Source organism: Galendromus occidentalis, unplaced genomic scaffold (assembly GCF_000255335.2).
Source record: "Galendromus occidentalis unplaced genomic scaffold, Mocc_1.1 scf7180000077517, whole genome shotgun sequence".
In the NCBI taxonomy this organism is placed as follows: Eukaryota; Metazoa; Arthropoda; class Arachnida; order Mesostigmata; family Phytoseiidae; genus Galendromus; species Galendromus occidentalis.
In genome coordinates, this window is record NW_003805505.1 from 233,772 (window position 1) to 253,241 (window position 19,470).

Below are 19,470 nucleotides of genomic sequence, written 5' to 3' on the forward strand. Positions count from 1 at the left end.
ATATCTGGATCATCGAGAACGCATCCCGACGGCATATCCGAGAGACCATCCACAGTCGCGGATCAGGTGCTCCCACCGGTAGTCGTTCGTCTTTGTGCGTGACCCGGTCGAGCATGCGCTCGCGTCGACGGCAGGCGCATCGTCTAGGCGCTCCCAAAAAATCTACGACGGCTCGTCTTGAACATTTCGGATCTTTGTAATCCTAATGCCTGGTCATTAGTGCGCGCTCCTTGCTCAACCGAGTGAGCTCGTTCAGGAGAAGGCTCGCGCTGACAGTCAGTGGGCTCGGCGCAACTTCGGAGCACTCGAAGCGGTCTCGTAACCGCCGGACGAGGTGGTCGTAGTGATTATGCCGCTGTCGTCGGTCAAATGAAACCGCTACCAGGACAAGAGTGTGTGGCAACAACCATGAAAGCGACGAACAGCTGTTAGATGTCATTTATGCAAACGACCCAACCCGATTGGGGAGGTTTGTCATGGAGTGGGTGTGTGGGCGCGAGAAGGGGAACGACAACTAGGAAACGAGCGGTTGGGCGGTGGCGGCAACGGCGCGGACAAACGGTCGCAGCGAAAACAAATGGGGCATGGCGCTTCCAGGGAAGGCATCTCCATCACGACTAACTAAACGTCCGCTCTTTCTGCTACCGCCATCTCCTGATAAAGAGCTTGTAATTTCCCTCTTTAATCGCCCCGCCACTCAGTTGACTGAGCTGCTCCGTCATTGCCGCTATCCCACTCTACCCGGAGTGACTTTTTCGTTCGGAAAGGACGAATCGTATTTTTTCGTACGTCAATAGGTTCAATGAGTCCTGAAAACAGAAACTCTCCATCCTTGCCCCGAACAAAAAATGTAAAAGTCCCCCAACGCCGGTTCTTCGGCGACGCGACGCTGGAGGAAAAATGCGGGGGAAACGACGCCCTCCAGACTCAGGATCGCCAATCTCATAACACACACTGAAGTATGTTTCTTCCTCTGTATGACAACTCATTCGAGGCGTCGAAAGCCTCAATCCGGCAAATGTCGTCCGAGTGAAAAACGCAGCTTCCGACAAAAAGTCTTTTTTCCCCTCCCTTCGACCCTTTGTTCTTATCGAGGACGATTCGGGAGCGACTCGTTCATTCGTGGAGAGCTGCAAATCGCGACTTGAAACGGAAAACTCCCGCTGGCGGCGTCATATTTCGACAGAACCGCACAGTCTGACTTTCTCCCGAGATTTCAAGAGGGCCAATATCGGCGTGCTCGATAGACCGAGAAACCGACCACAGGAGCTGTTGAAGAGCTTTTTTCGTGCTCTACATAAACAAGTCAGAGATCGAAGTCGGATGCGGTACTTCCTCTCTTTCTCGCCGTGAATGATACTCAAAAAGCGACAAAACTGTACGATACGTCACATCAGAGGACACATTTAAGTATGGAGGTTCTCCTCGGGGGCATAGGAGACCAGCGGTGAAAGTCTCCACGCGGACTCTGGGAATACAGTAAAAGCTCCTTACTACGAACACGAAGGCACCGACGAAACTGGTTCGTTGTACCGAGTTTTCGCTGTAAGGAATGCCGCTCAACACTATCCCTATGGCGGGCTGGCCAAAGGAGGAGAAATTCCCTGTTCGTTGTACCAAGAGATTCCTTGTAATGGGGGTCCCTTTAACTCCGGTACACTCAGAGTGAATTCGCAGAGATTAGTAACTAAGGAGTTCATTTCCTTCGTTCCAGCACTACCGAGTTCACAATTTTGAAGGTTCGATCGAAACCTTCCTATCCACTGTTGGAGGACCTCAACTCAACGCTGTCGAAAGAGATCATGGCGAACACGTCTCTGCTGCTCGACAGTCTACTTTCCGAGGAAAACTATGACCGAAGGATCCGACCGGGATTCGGAGGTGAGAACTCGCTGTTTTTCCGGTATATCAGTGGCATTCTGGAGTGGACAGCTTCATTTGATTCGCGTGCTTAGAATGATTTACGCTATAGCTCCATGAGATGACTCGAGAGAATTCATTGAGCTCCGGATAGCGGAAATACTCCATTACTCTGGATTCGGAAATCGGGTACTAGATGAGTCGATTAACTGATACGGCAATGATGCGGATCGAGATTTTGCCATCAACACTAAACACACTGCTCGTTCAAGGGTCTAGCCAACGAAATCGGTGAGAGGTAATAAGAGTTCCTCCCGGAGAGCAGATGGATCTAATCGCTCGAGAATTTTTTGTACACGTATCACGGCACGGGCGTAGCTTCTCCGACGTGCCCCAATGTCTCAGATTCCGCGTGCGATCCGTGAGGTCATTCTCGAATATCGGTCTCCGGGAAGCTTCAAAACGAAAGACTTCAGTCCCAACTAGGGCACCAGCAGGGCTCTTTTCGTTGTCCCCAATCATTTCGTCGAGGCGGTTGAGGAAAGCGCCACTACCCCACCGGTCCTGTTAGTTGCGCTCAAACCGGGATATCCCACGAGCGAGGTCCCCTTTGAATGATCGAGAATCCTCTCTCGATTTCCCCATCCTGATACGGGTGAATTAGCCGACCACTAGCAGCGATGCGTGCAATGCGAACTTATCGCCACCCACGACACGAGAGCAATAGCACGCTCCCAATGAAAGGGTACGACGCGCAACGTGACCCAGAGAAGCGGGAAGCAACAAGAGGGAGGAGCATCAGGAGAAATGGGCATGGAAAACGCATCCGAAAGCGAGAAACAGAAAATACGGCACTGAGCGTAGATTGCAGTTCTGCAGAAGAGAGACCGAATAAATATAGCCGGAGCTCGTCATGGGCCGAGCGTCAAATAACGGGGTTGCCTTGCCGTTCCTCACGGCGACTGCGGCAATGACGACGCGCGCGACGACGACTTCGGCAGTTTCTCCTAGATGATCTGCCGGCCTGCCTTTATTTCTCATCTCGCCTCTCGATGTACATACGTACTGTCGCTTCAAGAGTCGACAGGCATCTCGAGCACGGAATGTCGTCGCGCGATAAAACGGCACTTCCCGCAAAACCGCTCGTCTTCATTCCTATCCGACTGCCCCGCTCCGCCGTAAGATTTAATGTGAGAGCTTTTTCAGACCTCGAGCGCTGAGCTCTCTCCGTGCCGGAGCCAAATCTGGCGGTCTGTGAGCGAGTATCGATGTCTCTCCTGCGCAGGTATAACCTCCCTATCTCGAGCGGTACGGCGAATGATGAGATAATGACTATCCCTCGTCGTCTCATTCCGTGGTGGAGATACTCGAGAATTAAGGAAACGAAGAGCGAGCGTGGAGCCTGCGAGCGCTCCGTCGAGAAGTCCGGATCAGGGTATTGGCGTTCGCATTACAGAGTCACGTTCTCAAAGTCCCATCGAGAATCGACATCCGAGCGTGTGTACGTTGCTGGCATCGGTGCTGACATTGACATTCTCGATATGATTCATATGCTTGAAGTGCCTCCTCTTGAGAATTGACCTGCTTGTCACTCCGTTCCGCTGAAGGTAGAGACAGCTGTTGGTTAGCTCAGCTGATAATGCGCCGGCTGCGGGCACTCGGGCATTGCTGTCATTCGGACATTGACAGAGGTCAGCTCGGATCTCCGAGGAGCCGTTTCCGACAGAAAGATTCTGGACTTGACCTCGGAGCTGAGCCAATGCGATATTGACGACCTGTATCTCTTGTTTCGCTTCCTTGTTCTCGAATGGAGTTCGGCAATCGGTAGCAACAGGTTCTGTCGCGGGTATCGATACCTAAGATAAATTGTACTCTGATTTCTTTGGTCAGAAACATCCAAAGAGCTCAATGGTCGAAAGCCGGCGGTGGCTCTCAATCGTGGAGTATCAGAATCCCGATATACGTCGCTTTCTTAGTTTCGAGTTCTTTCGTGTTGGGCAAGAATTCTACGCGGATTCGGGAGTGCCAGAGTGAAAGCATTATATGGGGAGAATGAATATTCGGGCTGATCAAGGCTTCGGTGATAGAGGTCGCGGGGGCCGAGAGGACGACGGGACGGATTCGTAAAAAAATGAAGCACCACGATCGGGAAACCTTCGAATTCGAGAGGTGCGCAGGTACTTTATTCGACCGGATTGTCTTAGGCATTTCTCCCAACCATGAGTTGATTGATTGATCGGTCCGACTGGAGTCGCTCGGCCCGCAGTGGATCATTCCGAGTCGACCCCGCCGCTAGAAGTTGGAAAACTCGGGGAAATCAGAGTGTTCCAGGGAACTTTTGGGAAGCCAGGGGGAAAGTGGATTTCCACGCTGCCTAGATGAGTGTCGAGCGGTTCCAGTGGCACGTTTCCCAAATCACCGCCGAGAGACTCGTTCCCTACATGGTCTCATATCTACAGAGGATATTTGGTCGTGAATACGTTGCTCCATACTTTTTTTCCGGGGCACGTACTGAGCCGGGACGCTGTTTCAAGTTACATGCCGTTCCCTCCTCGGATGCACGGCGGGAGCCACCAAGTCTGTAGCTAGCCATCCAGCTGTTGAACGGAAATCAGGGAGCGATTTCCCCCGACTGAATAACGAGTCCCATGAATGCTTTGAGGACCTAAAGGGCAAGGAGCCCCCACCTTGGAAGCTGCCTCCACTGTTCTCGTCAATGAGGCTTTCCGGCCATGATATTTGCGGTGCGAGGCTGGACTGCGCCCAAAACACGAACACGCAAGCCCAATGCGATGATTCCTCTGGACATCACTTCATTCTTGAATTGGTACGATCACTTTCGCCCAACTCAGTTCACCTACCATCAGGGGTCACCAGACAGGTGCGCTCGTTCTCATGTCCTTTCGCACGCCGCAAGTTCCGTCATGAAAAGTTTCTCACGTCGCAGTGCTCTTCCCGAGGAGTTCAGATCACGTTAAAGGCCGCGGTAATCATCCCAGATTGCGTCACGCATTGAGCCTTCACAATGATTTCGTCAAAGCATACTTCTCTGCGCTTCCGTCTTCCACCATTTCACGCGGCCAGCGGAACCGGTTCCTCTTGATCCGTCACCCGTCTGGGAGTGGGTCGAGAGCATAACACAAGCCCGTCATATCAGCGGGGGACTATCTGTATCATCTGTATCGAGTCTGCTCACTCCGTATCAATAAGAGCTCTATCGAAATCCTCCGATGGACGAAAACGCTGAGATGAGAATACGCGGTGCCGTATTTTGCGGGACGTCGCCTGTCGAGCGGAAGAAGTCCGTCTGCGCGATCATATGATCGCGCGATCTCCCCAGGATGGCTCGCAGCTACCAACGGAAGCTCCAGATGATCCGTGGTGACGATATATTCCGATATTTCATGTCGATGTATTGTGCCGATACATTATCCTGACCGTATCCCGGGCTGAAGCGAAGCGGACGTCAACGTCGTAGGGATGAATGGAGTATTGCGAATTTCGGCAGCGGGAGGAATTCGACCACCTCCTGCTGGGAGATCGTCCGGAGAAGCATTCGAAACCCCGTCCGGAAATGCCGCCTCGAAAAGCGTCGCCTCACGGAATGAAAGTCATGAGGGAGAAGGTGCCCCTCACGGGGTGAGGCGAGAACGTACGCCCTCGCTAAGGCTGTCAGAGCGGAGGAACGAGACTATCGACGGGCGATTCTTCCGTCTCTCGACAGGGTCCACACTCGTTCGGAAGTGTTATTCTGACTGAGTGAGCAGAGAAGGAAGTCGGGGACGAAGAAAGCATCATGAGCTAATTCGCCCGAGAGCAGGCGGAGAATTCCTTCCGATTTCTATCGCCAGCAATCGGTGTGTCGATTTCGGGCATGAGGAATGAAGATTTGTTGCGACAAGGGGAACTCGATTATCTCTTTGGTAATTCTTCGCTTTTTCTCCAACCGTTTTTTTATCTTCCGCCCGATCTTGTGCTGTCTGAAATTCTATGGCTCGATGCGCTGCGTGAATTTCTCCACGTTTCAGTCCAAAATTTACGCAATTTCCGGAGTGTGACTTGACAGCCCCGAGCTGTGCAGTCGATCATCCGAATTGTGGAAAACGAGAACACGAGGCAGGCGAGTGAGTCCGGTCGATGAAGGCGGTCTTTTTTCCTCGATCTATCTCGATTATACCGTCGGACGGCTGTCATCGGCGATCCGCTCTCAATTCTCGGGAGGAGTCGTCCGAGGCGAATTTCGGAATTTCCAGAATGATGGTGGTAGCTGGGGACTGCTCAAGGGAATGTTTTCTCCCCTTCCAGGAAACGCAACCAAAATAATAACGGATGTCGAAATTCGAAGTTTCGGGCCGGTCTCCGAAAACGACATGGTGAGTTTAGCTTCCCTTTTCTTGATGTTTCATCAGCTCGACGGATCATCTCGGAGTCGGTTCGAGATTCTCTTCAGATTGTTCAGGACACTTATCGCCGGCTCAATAATCGCCAGAACCATCGAGACGTCCGGGTGTTGCTTCGGCCTCTTCGGAAGCCGAACGGTCAGCTCGATTAAGATATAGCCTCGTTTTGATTTCCGTATCCGTTCGGGTTACCCGCGCATGGAGTCTAATTCCCCTGGAATTCACTCATTCAGGCGGATATTCGCCCTGTCCCGCAGGCCTTCCCACTAGTCATGATCGACAGAGTGGCAGAGAAACGCGCGCGATGTTCTGAAGGGAAGATACATGGGGCGTCAGCGCGTAGCTCATCCATTTGGAAATCATCGCATTTATCCGCCGAGATCCGCATGCATATTCCGCCAATATTCAAATTTTTGTTCGAACTACCATTCTGATGGCGCTTTCCCTTACCGCGACTCTCGATTATACTCTATTACGGAGCCTTAATCTAATCACTTGTTTTTATTCGGGAAGCGCTAAAATTAGATTTCCTCCCGTCGTCGGCCCATCGCGGATTCTATGCTTCTCGCCCGCGCAGCCATCGATATGTTTTTGGATGCGTCTCACAGTCTACTCATTCTGATTGCGGGAGTTTTGAGGAGGCGAGATTTCTTCCAAGGGAAACATCCGAATCTCGTTTTGCCTCATCCAAGCTCATCTACCTCCATCATTCACTCCGGCCATAGGTCAATTGGAGAACATTCTTCATTCATTGGAGGCAGCGTGGGACATGCAATTCATCGATCTGATACAGAGTGTGATGACGGGATTTTCCCTGGCGCTCGATCAGGGATCTTCACAAAGATTCGTTCGGAGGCATTGCATGAGCCACGCGGCATCAGAGCTTCGGTATAGCGAGCTCCTGGAAGTTATGCTGCTGGAGTATCCTCACGAGCTTCTGTGTTCGTACCGATGGAATTGAGGGCAGCTGAGTCGAGACGGGTAATGCAACGGTGCACTGAAGTACTTCCTTTCTTCCTCTCTTGTTCGTGTAGATGTACTCGATGGATTGCTATTTTCGACAGTCATGGCGTGATGAGAGGTTGAAGTTCGAGGGCTCCCTGAAAAAGCTTTCGGTGAGTTGGCAGTTTCTCGAAAGAATATGGACGCCCGACACCTACATCAACAACGGAAAGTCTTCGTATCTGCACAAAGTATCCGTGCCCAACAAGTTTGTTCGATTACACGGTGACGGTACCTTAAAGTATTCTATGAGGTGAGTTCGACGAAGACGCAGAGCCCTGTCCAACAGTCTCATTGTGTAAAATTATTGTGAGCTCGAAAGCAGAGGAACGGAGTATCGATTCTTCCCACCACTACGAAAAGATCATTATTATTTGCTTCGAAAGTATTTCTTTCAATCATTATTCACCGAAAATTCATTGATCATTTGCGGAATCGATTCCTTTCCGGGAAGTGTTCAATGAGCTCGTGGATTTTCGCTTGCAGATTGACGATTCGAGCGAAATGTCCGATGCATCTGAGGAAATATCCTCTTGATACTCAAGCCTGCCCGCTGGAGATCGGCAGCTGTAAGTGAAGCCCTGCCCCTCGTCCTAATTAATTCATACCGCTTTTTTTCCGCTGACTCCTAATGGGCGGTGAATTTCGGCACTGTTAATGCATCAGAATGCATTCGGGGTTTTGAGGTCGACCAGGTTCGCATTTCTTTGCTTCGCGAAACGGTTTCCGAAAAGAACTCTTAGGTGCCGAGCATGTCGACTTCTCTCGGTTTCTTCCCCCACAGCGTCGAGCGACTTTCATGGAGCTCTACGCTGAATCTGCTCGCCGTCGCCGCCGTGCGAGGTTTTTGAGAGAGTGACTCCTACGATAAATCCCAGCCCGCGCGCTGTTTCCGTTTGCAGCCCTGAAGTCAATAGATTCCTAGCCTCCGCCCCATACAGCTCCCCTGGAACGTCGTTTCTACCGTTGTGTCCTGTTTCAGATGCCTACTCACCGAAAGACGTGGTGTTCCATTGGAACGGGAAGGCTCCCGTGGTGATCTCGAAAGATGTGACCCTGTCCCAGTACGAGTTTGTCGACATTCTCAGCAACAACCTCACGGTTGAATTACCGAACGGAGGTAAGCGTCCTGGGAAGCTTCTCGTGAGAGAGCGATTCCTCGCTCCCTTGACGGGTCCTCAAGTTTACGACCGATCGGATTAACGGAGTTGATTCCCGACACGGTCTGGGCTCTACATAGTCCGCGAGTCGAGAGTCTCGACTCGAGAGTCTCGACTCGAGACGGGAGGTTCCAATGTGACTCGGAGACCTCGGCGGGACATTTCGGGTCAACCCCCCCTCAACGGAGCCTCACCTCGGATTCGCTCTCGGAAGCAGATGGACCAAACGCGGGCAACCCACAAGTTGTACCGCGGCTGAGGTGCACGGAACAGCACTTTGTTGTTCCTCCCGCGAGAAACTTCACCTTGTGGCTGCTCCTGGCTCATTTGTTACACAAACGTTTAGCGTCCGTGTTGACCGTCTTGAGTGACACTGGAGAGCGAAGAGGGGTATACGGAAAGGCTATCCAGAGGGGCCGAACTTAGCCGAGAAGGACAAACATCTAGTTTAAGACCATCAATCGCTTGTTGACGCGGGGGAGTCTCCGGTTTCTCCATCGCGGTCTCCAGAATTCGAGCCAGCACCGTTGGCGCTCATCGAGAACCCTTCCGGGTTCAGAACTGTTTGGCAACGGCAGGAGAAGACCACGCGAGACCCCCTCGTTGTAAAAGATCAGCGAAGCTCATTTCTCGACCTCGACGCAGCTTTTTCATCCCAATTCGACGATCCGAGAATCGATGGAGCAATTCATGACTCTCGACAGGATTTGTTCTCGTACCCCGAGAGCTTTCTTTTCGCCGAGCAGCTCGGCTCATCGCACGACTCGAGTCCCTATCGCCGGCATCAGGCGAAATCTCCGTCTCCGTTGTTTTTCCGGCCAAATCACCTACCCTCGACTAGGATAATCGTGAATCCGATTAGGTATTCCTGTTCAGGCTCCGGGTACTTCTCAGCTCATGAGTTAGGGCGCTTTATAAAACGTTTGGACAAGTTTTTTCAGCTGATAATAATCGGAGAGTTTCTCTTCCATCATTGCAGAGACACGGTCTACACTAGTGACACGGTTTATACTCCGCCGTCGACGTGGCTACTTTATACTCCAGATTTACGCGCCCTGCTCCATGATCGTGGGAGCATCCTGGGTTGCGTTCTGGATCAATCGTAACGACGCTGCTGGTCGGGTTGCCGTAGGTCAGTATTTTTTCAAATTCCTTCCCTACTGGATGAACAATAATTCGAGAGAGAGGGAACTGTATAAGGCGTAAGTCCCACCGGACTCGCCCCCTGTCCCAGCTCATGCAGCTCCACAAGTGGATTTGTTATTTTTCGAGAGCTAGAGTGCAGCCTCACTCCATGGCGATGAGCTCCCGGGATGCCACGCTGGACCTCTCAAAATTCTCCGGCAATGCTCAAGCGCAGGGCGAGAGACTTGGCTCGAGTGGAATTCTCTGCAATTCAGAACCGCGAATTAGACTTCACTCAGAAAGTTCACTCCTCTCTCCCCGCTTCTGTCTACAATTGATATACGGCCCCGCCGCCCGCGAGAAAGCGGGCTACCGAGCGATTTCCCGTAATCTCCGACAAAAACACTTTTCGCTACAAGCGTCGAAATGACCTCGAAGGTCCTCGATGTGCTGACCCGACACGAGATAACGGGAAGCAGGAAAAGCGAACTCGAGGGAGCGAGCAAGAGAAACACCCAACTCCCTCAAGGCCCACTTTCTAACGAGTACATAATAAACGACCAGAAATACACTCTTTCTGATAAGCCCTAAAGAAGAGACAGAGATGAACAGCCCGGCAAGCGGAAATTTCACCTGGACTCAAATGCAAGCGAGCACGTTGCGCTCTTGCATTTGAGCGGCTTCCCACTTATCTCGCCAGATCTTCTGCTCCTGTTGCTGCTGCTGCTACCAGTGCTGCTGACGTAGGCAAGTTGTTTCAAGTACCTGAGTGTGTTGTCTCTGTACGTTGGCAGCCGGCCTATTCTCTTGTGTCCATACGGTCTGTTGTTTTCCGCCTGGCCGATCCTTCTAAATATACCTACATACGCGGATGCGAGTATAAATAAATGCGCTTCCGAACGGTTTCGCTCCTCCCTGCGGGAGTTCGCGAAGCTGATCCCGCGAATCGGTGAGAGAGGAGGCTCAACGTCTGAAATTTTGCAAATCAGATTTGACAAAACGAAGAGATGGGCGGCAATGGAAAAATAGTTTTTCCAGCTCCTGATTTGCGTGGTCGTTTCATCTATCATATCAATGCTTCCGACAGAGAACTCGTGACGGGGTTCCGCTTCCGTCGGTAGTAGAGCCGGGGGCGCGACGAACTCGGTGCACCTAACTGCGCGTGTGCATATTTCATTGAATGTCACAAAGAGCTAATGTTCATAGCGGGCAATCTTAAACTCGTTAAGGCCACCGCCGCGCTGTTGGCTCAGAATACGCTGCCGCGCTCGTTGTCGTCGTCGTCGACGTCGTGTTCGTCCGAACCACCTCTCACTGTTGGCGACTCGTCCGAGCGACCGAAAGGGATGGCAGACACAGATAGGCGTCGGCCGCCGTTTGATAATAATGGAACACCATGGCTTCGACCGAATGCATGCACTCGATGGACATTGGTCATGCTGTTTTTGTGCTCTGCATCACGTTCGCGGTTTTTCCAGCTGGTGACCGCACCACCACCACCTACCACGGGATCGACTGGTTGACAGACCGAGCGGCCGACCGACCGATCTTCGGGGAATGGACGGTGCAGGGAACGGGATCTGGAGGAAAAGACAACTTCCTGACACGCATCCGAGCACTGCGGCCGGAGCAACGTCCGAAGATGAAGTATATGTCGAGCGAGGTTTACAAATCGCCGTATCGGCGCCATATCGCATTCGCGATCTGCGGAAGCACGCGTTCGGCCTTTCCGACCGGGGTCGATTTCATACGTCCCGCATTTGATCTGACAACAAGCCGCCGCTCCGGAAAGATAGAGCAGAGGTCCGCAGCAGCAACGGAGACAAGTTCCACCGCTGTTTTCTATGGCTCCACTGAATTCCCTCCAGGATTTTTTTGAATGGGAAGGGGCGGTTTCGGGGAACTGGGACTACTTTCGACACCGGACCCAGATACCGCGGGAGCAGGAGATTGCGGTGAAATCCCACTAGCCCGAAAATTCCAGTATGAAGTTTTAGGGAGCTCGGTGCTTCGCGAGAACACTCGGGTATGCTTGAGAGTTGTATTTGCAGGTGCCACCACGGTGCTTACTTTAGTGACGATGGGTTTTGGAGGCCGAGCATCGTTACCTAAGGTAAACTACGCCACGGCTCTCGACTGGTTTGTGGTGATGTGTTTCTCATTTGTGTTCGCAGCCATGGTCGAGTACGCTTGTGTCAACTACATTGAAAGGTACGTCTACGTAGTGAAACTGCTAAGCCCTAGGCTAGAACTAACCCCGCAGTGTTTCCGTTGTTGTTTTTCAGGCTCTATGACTGTGCTTACTTTAGTGACGATGGGCTTTGGAGGCCGAGCATCGTTGCCTAGGGTAAACTATGCTACTGCTCTCGACTGGTTCGTAATCATGTGTTTTACGTTCGTGTTCACGGCTCTTGTTGAGTACGCCTGTGTGAACTACATAGAAAGGTTAGTCGACCCAGTCTGCTGCTCGGACCACCTGCCCTCGCGTCTGTTTTTCGGCCGGTCGCTTGGTTTCTCGCTCTGGATGGTCTGCTGGTCGGCCGGTGTGTCTGTCTGTCTGTCCGTCCGTCCATTTCGCCCCCCGCCACCAGCCTGGAGTTGTAACCTAACCCACACGCAAGCACGGGAGGAAGAGGTTGCTGCGTAGGCCGAGGAAGCCACCGCCGCCGCGCCCGCGCTTGAGTGGCCAGACGTTTTTCCGTCTGGCCAGCGTCAGTGAAAAGAACACCGAGGAGGAAGTCGCGTCCCGCTTGAACGCTTCCGCTTAGATCTCAAAGGGGCAAACTGCGAACAATCTGCAGCTCGTATATGTACACCGCCGAAACTCTCGAGGAAGGGCGATTCCCGAGCGATTAGAGGAGGATCCCTATCCCATCAACCTGATCGCGGGATCCCTCGCGGTCGGCGCCTCTTTGGATGAATAGTCTACGGAACTCTGCGGTTCCTGCGAGGATCGATGGAGATAAGTTTGGTCTTCAGGATTAAGCTCAAGCTCGATTGGGACCCCGCTGACGAATCATCGGAGAGTCCGAACCCGGGAGGGCAGGCGACGCAAGACTCAAACATGAGCCGAGGAACATGAGGAATAGATGAGAAGGATTTCCTGCCCGGGTGGCGGACCTGTTGTTCGCGAGTCGACTCATCGTTTGCTTTTAGGGTATTATTTATCGTTGATCGTAGTCGAGCCGCGAGAATACGATTCTGCTGCTTGTTTTCGTACCATCTCAGATCCTTAGGAGTAGGATTCTCTTCATTCTCTCAAGAGAAACGAGCTCCCACCTAGAAGCTTGAGAAAAGCGTGACTTAGTTATGTACTCGCATAGTTCCATGCTCATTTTAAGAAACACCCGGACTTACCTGGGACCGGAACCGTGACGAAGTCTCACCCGCTCAGCTTCGGTGAATATATTTGACGGAGCCTCACGTCCAGTTCAATTCTTCATGGGCGAGAAGTCGCTGGTCAGTCCGAGGACGGAAATAAATACCCGGCTAAGAGCTTCAGTGATGACAGGAATCCGAACATGAGCGTCGTTCAATAAGAGCTGCCTCGACTAGATTCTGTGTAGGAGGATAGCCCGATACACGGATCCTATCTCAAGGCTTAGTTCTGGCGGAAAAAAAACTCCGCCGAAGAATAAAGCTAGTGGGAGCTGCCACTGGGAGCTCGACAGGAGCATCTTGATCCCCGCTCCGCGTTCAATTCTCTCTCTATTGGCAGCGATACAAGAATGCGGGCGGGACCGAGACGCATCCGATAGTGAAGGTCGCAGTTCACGATCTCACGATAGAATCGCCTCACTACACCAATGAGAAGCTAATCGCACGACTAACTTCGTAGGCGCTAAACGCGGTACCCGTAGAATCCTGGGCTTGCGATGACCGAGTTTTTTGTTCCAGGTATATGGCGATGAGGCAACGAAAACAGCTGGAAGCACGAACAAAATACGAGACCAGACATGAACAAGTCCGCCTTCAGCTCGAGAAGGTCAGTCAATTAACCTAATGGGAGAGCTGTGCGATTGTTACCCGGTCGATAATCATCACGTTTCATGTCATGGAGTCGCGGAATTCTCCCTCCGCCGGATCGTGTTACCGTATATGACTCCGATTGCGTTTTTCAATGAAATAGACGTCCGCCAATTTAACGGGGTAGCCGCCTAATTCCGGACCGGAGAACGTATCGGACGCGCTCATGTTGCGCGCGAGCGGTGATTGACGTCCCCGATTCTACGTATGAATATATCGAGGTCCGACGCATCGCCTATGCTCCGCTGGTAGGCGACTGTGAACCACAAAGGTTGAGCTTGTCGGTGGGAAGAGTGTCCAATATTCCCGCATAGTCCTCTGATGCCTCGAGTCTTCGATGCCTGCGGCTCGCTTGCCAGCGTTGACGTTCCCCGAGATGAATACGTTTTCCCGAGTAAAGAGCAACTTTGGCTATTTTTCACCGATATCTGTTCCTCGGGGATGCTATCACGCCGACGGAGAAAGATGTCACATCGAAGGCGGGCTCGTCAGGGGATTATGAGCATTTCCTCTGACCCACTCGCAGCCTTCCGATAAGCGACTGATACAGTTCGGAGCGGGTGCCGGAAAAAAATCTCGGATTCTTCCGTGACTTGTCGGAGCGGCGACAATTTCCGTCTATGGCGTGTCGGCGACGGACGCGCCGTCTCTCCGTCTGAGCCGGGGAGAAGACAGCTGTTGGGAACGCTGTCCCTCCCTTCCCGAGGGAATCGACGACAAGCGACGTCATCCAAATGGATGCATGACCATTATTTGCGTGGCAATGAACACGTGGCGATCGGCAGATAAAAACATCGGGGAAAAAAGAACATAACGGAATGGAAAGACGGAATAAGAGTCGACGGCCGGAGCGGCGTCCTTTACTTCCAGCGTTGCCGCTGTCCTATGCTCGCGCATCCCCTGAGACGGGATCTCACTGTGTCTGTAGAGTGAGCGTGCAAATAGTAGTTGCGAGGGAAAAAGTCGGGGCCGACTCGGTGACGATGATCCCGGTTCGGCCTCAACAACTGGGAGGCCGGCTGGTGTGCCTGCTCCTTGTCGTTCGCCCTTGCCGCGCGCCACGAACTCGCCGGCTTGTTCCCTCCCGAACTCGACGCACAACGGCACGCCACCGACAGCCGGAGCTGCTACTGTTCTTATCTCGATGTGTCCCGCGGGATTCGAGTTCGTATCCAAGGCCTCCCAGAATCCGTTAAACGTTTGTTCGAGCCATTTTCGGTTGCGTCTTCGTCGTTACCCTCGTCCCCACCGGAATGACATTGCTCCCTCGTCCGATGCACCATGTTTTTTCTTCTGTAATTTCGCGTACTGCTGTTAAGGAACTCACAGCGGTAAGCAAGATGCAGATTATCAGGGAACAACCTGAAGGCTTGGCTGTGTGGGAAGGAAAAGCTTGGGATGCGGTTCGTTCCATGGAACTGAAGCGCTGCGGTGAAGAGCTGACATATTTTTTACCCGGTCGAGATTTATTTACTCTACGGCAGAGATCGGACGATCCCGCAGGGGAACCTGAATTGAGTAGCGAAGTGGTGCGCTGAGCGCAAACGGAGCTGTCGAGCTCGAATTTCCAAGCGGCGTCTGCAGTGAGACAAGTAATTTTAGACCTGCCACCTGAATTGTCTAGGGATCCAAGCGTAGCTTCCATGCAGCTCGAGTTGCGTGAGACCGCGCTGGGCTTTCCGCAAGAGATTTCAATCACTGCGCAATGCCGGTCTCTGACGTCGCTGTCACGGAAAAAGCAGAAAGTCTCGTATTCAGGCGAACGATCGCGACCGATTCTTTGACTTTCCTCCTCAAAGTGTCCGTGGGATGGAGGTTGATCGTAGAGCTCCGAGGACGTCCCCTTGGTCTTGGGTCCTCATCTCCGACATGAGAGACCTTCCCATTGGAGAGCCGACGGGATACCGTGATTTTCCTTAACGGAGTCGCCGGCATGGTGTCGATGCGACCTGAAGCGTATACGGAACTTCCTTCCGCCATATATTCTCTCATTCTAATGCATCCCTCATTCAGACTATCCGGCTCGTCCGAGAGAACGTGTGAACCAATATCGAGTATTTTTATTGACGTCATGATGACGTATCATCGTCGCTCTGATGTTTGAGACATCTCTGTGAGAGAGAATATCCCTCCATCTCCGGGATTCACCCGCTCTGGGAACTTCTGAAGTCTGCTCGAATAACTTTCTCGACTTTTCCTGAGAGAGTCGAGGCAGTGTTCACGCCCGAGATGAATCTCCTTGCATAAGAGGGTATCTGTCATGGCAACATCACACGATATCCAGGGATTTCCCTTCAAAAGCAGAATATGTGGACAAACTTAGCGGAACCGACTTCTCGGGAATACCTGGGCGGACGCCAGCGGCCGAGACCGACGTCGGAATCGCTTGTGGCACAGGCACGATAGTCGAGGAAACTCTTTTTTTTAGATGAAGCAATAGTCTAAATGGAGATCCATCTGCTCGGAACACTCATCCGACGAGAACGGAATGGACGATAGAATGTGATACTTCGTCCCTCCCACCTGGTTTTCTTTTCTGCAACACTTACCACGCAGAGCCGAGAGAACGAAGCCTCACAATCGGCGCACAGAAACAATTGCCAAACCTTTTGTTGCCACATCGAACGGAACGCATCATTGACAAAGAGGCTAAATTCAATTCTGTGCGGGGCCGAGCGAGTCTGTGAAAAGAACCACAAAAAGATATATTTGCCGAATAGAAACAGCTGATACGCAAACAAAGGCATCGGCACTTACTTGCAGTAGAAGGAGCCAACTCACTGCGGCCGACTTCCAATACTTCTTGTACGGCATCATCCGCATATCTAGGGAGATCGGGAATCGGGAGGAATATCTTGAAATTAACAGGGAGCACCTCCTCGTCATTTGACGTGAGGAGCGCGGTGCGCACCGAATCCGAGATTCAAGAAAGACCGCAAGACTAAAAGTACTCGAACCGGAGGAGGAAGAGGCAGCAATCATTCGTAATGATCGTGCAAGTGACAGTCGACATGTTCTCTCAAGACCATTCCATCGTATATCGTCGCGGACATCTTTGGTTTGTGCGACCGGAGCGATTGGCCGTTGGCCGGTAAAACGACTTCCGCCGGGCCTTCGACGGAGAGGCTTCAGGCAGGCAGACTATTCGGGGCAGGTGTATTTTGTTTGCCGGGAGTTTTTTTTCACCAAATGAGCTCAATCGAAGCCGTATCACAGTAATGTGCGTCACCGACCCACTCGAGGGAGCATTGGCACAATCCAAGGATTTGGATCAGCTGAGGGTGAATATCCGACTAGATGCGGATCCGGAGTTGCTGAAAGCGAGTCGATATTGAGAATTTTCGATCGGGGGAGAGCATGCTCCTGGGGGGCTTCAGATAAGGCGTCGAAAATATGGGACTGTCCTGAATATCGTGACCTTGCCCAACGATTTATCTGGGTGGGTTTGGTTTACCTTCTACCTCCCAGGGAGATGCTCGTTCGGATATCAACAGACCATTTTCGGGGAGGGATTCGGATGGGAGAGAGAGTTACTTGAGAGTCTTCCCTTGTAGGCTGAGTGACTGTTCTCTACGAAGCGTGAACCTCTTCAACTTTCCTCTCAAGGATGACAGAGTGCTTCCATACTTTTGTGATTGCCGACTCTTCGGACAAATTTCGTCGAATTCGCCCCCTGTCCCTCCAAAAGACTCAGCGCAAGCGCCCCGGAGCTGGGCAGCTGATCTCAGGACTCCGCTCGACGTCGAAACTTTCTGTTTCCTCAGGGACAAAGCGGCTATTCGCTGGTCACCAGCAGCAATTGAATGGAGAATCGCGGTTGACACAGAGCGCGGCTCGAGGAATATCCTTATTGCATAAATGAAAGATCTCGACACAGAGACGAGTCTAAAGATAGCTCGAGCCGGAAAAAAATCATTGTGCCCCCGAATATCGTTCCTCGCTCCATTTAGGAAACTCAGGGAGATTTTTGTTCTATGCGATGTTTCCGTCCTCCTCTGCTCGAATTGAGGGCTTGATGGCTCACAGCGGCGGCCAAGGCTCGACACGACAAAGTTAGACGGATCCACGATGGAGCTACTACCCTTGAGCTGACGATTTCCGCCTTAAGCACTCAAACTCACGCGAAGCTGTTTGAGCTCTCGCTATCTCTCTTGAGGGACACGGAAAATTGTCACGAGACATCTCGGATTCGAAAGGCGATAGGCCGTCGTGCCTCGTGTCCTCCGCTTAGGGCGCAGCATTGAGCTTTGGTTCAACATTGAATTCCCGATAATTATCCTCTGCGTGACATTCGAAGACCATCAGATTCAGAAGCTTCCAAGCTTCCATTTAGATTCCGTCTACTCTGCCTGTCTTTTCCTTGAAAACAGCGAGTGCGTTCTCACTCCTCAGAATGAAATGGAGATCCAGAGACGGAGGGAAAACATGGAAATGGAACGAGACAATGCTCCCATTTCCGGAAGCGTGGGTTTGATCTCACAGGGAAGCTGGGTGAAGAAAACAGTAACGACGTGAAGGTCGGGATTTTATTGTGACTGATGCGCTCATTTTATTGGAGGGTTCAGGAATCGCTCGACCCGAAGAGTGAAAAGGGACGTAGTGCGGTACGGGAATCCGACTAAAGAGGCGCTCTCAGATCCGAACGTCGCGTCGTTGTGACCTAGTGAGCGAGGAACCCAAATAAGACGGAGCGGGAGGTAGTAGAAGAGGGAATGAGTCGACGACCACCACGAGGAGAAACCGAAGAGGGGTCGACCCGCCAGCAAATCAGTTCTAAATGTTCGCAAATTGAGATAAACGAGCTGCGGCGTCTTTCCTTTCCGAAGATTCCAGGAAACTCCCCGCGCGCTTGTTTTGTGTCTTTAAGCTTGCCTTTTTTCCGAGCCAGCTTGATATCCCACAAGAACAGTCCCTGTATCGCTCCTCAAGCGATGCGTGTCCTCCCCGTCCTCCGGCCAGGTCTCGCGTCGAGATCTCAGTAGATCACGAGCTCGTCGGACGGGACGTCTGAGCTTAGACGGAGTCCTCCCTGCCGGCACTGAGACATTCCGGACTATAAATAAAATATATTTATTCCTCTCTCATCCGACCTCGGTCCCCTATGGATCACCCGGATGAATTCCCGCTACTTTTCCGGCAAATCCCGAACGGATAGCGGGGCGGGGGCTTCCCGATGAATTTCGTGGATCTCGAGTACGTTTAGAGTTAGCATTTATCATCGGAACGAGCGAATCCTAGGGGCATCCCGGCTCTCGTCGACTCTCGCAGAGATTTTCTCAATTTTCTGTTTTTTGTTCCGCTCTTTAAGTTCTCCCGGGATAAGTACGAGGTAATGGAGCTCGCGCAGCTGCCCGGAGGGACGAGGTACTGCGTCGGCAGCCACGGGGAAACGATCGCCCGCTGTTCGTTTTCCATTTGGAGTGGGCGTTCATTGAATGGGCTTGGAATAAAAATCAACTCATTCCCGAGCGATTCGTCTGTTCCGAGAGACACACTTTATCTCCGGTCAGACATGATTTGCTCGTCCGCCGCAGTTCCCTCTAATTGAACATTCCCGAGAATTATATGATCCAGTGATCGAAAACCGAATCCACGCGTTGAATCAACGCCATGGCTTGCCATCGCCCGCAGTTGTCCACTATCTATGGGGCATTGCTGTGGATACATCGCGAACGTTCCCCGAGCCCCCCCCCCCGCTCGTCGGACTTCAGAAGACGCGGCGATGAATGAATTGTCCCGATTGTCGAAGGAGCTGACAAGTGTCGCTGATGGAAGTCCCCGAGTTCCCGAGATATTATTCTCTCGTTCTACCCGCCACCTCGCCCACTTCTTCCTTGTGGGACCATCCCACCGCTGTTCGAATATACCTAAAGAAAATATGCGATTCCGTTGGAGCT

The 19,470-nt window shown here is 52.1% G+C and overlaps 1 protein-coding gene across 1 annotated transcript in view; it reads left to right on the forward strand.

Annotated features, from left to right (window-relative positions):
• Window positions 1-1,412: 1,412 nt before the first annotated feature.
• The window catches only part of LOC100907902 (gamma-aminobutyric acid receptor subunit alpha-6-like), an 18,892-nt gene continuing 834 nt past the window's right edge, over window positions 1,413-19,470 (forward strand). Inside the window, exons 1-9 of the mRNA XM_029112585.1 lie at window positions 1,413-1,447; window positions 1,715-1,881; window positions 6,166-6,233; window positions 7,295-7,515; window positions 7,749-7,831; window positions 8,245-8,382; window positions 9,402-9,554; window positions 11,599-11,758; window positions 13,445-13,532. Coding sequence (XP_028968418.1) covers window positions 1,413-1,447; window positions 1,715-1,881; window positions 6,166-6,233; window positions 7,295-7,515; window positions 7,749-7,831; window positions 8,245-8,382; window positions 9,402-9,554; window positions 11,599-11,758; window positions 13,445-13,532 — 1,113 coding nt within the window. The remainder of the gene's footprint in view (window positions 1,448-1,714; window positions 1,882-6,165; window positions 6,234-7,294; window positions 7,516-7,748; window positions 7,832-8,244; window positions 8,383-9,401; window positions 9,555-11,598; window positions 11,759-13,444; window positions 13,533-19,470) is intronic.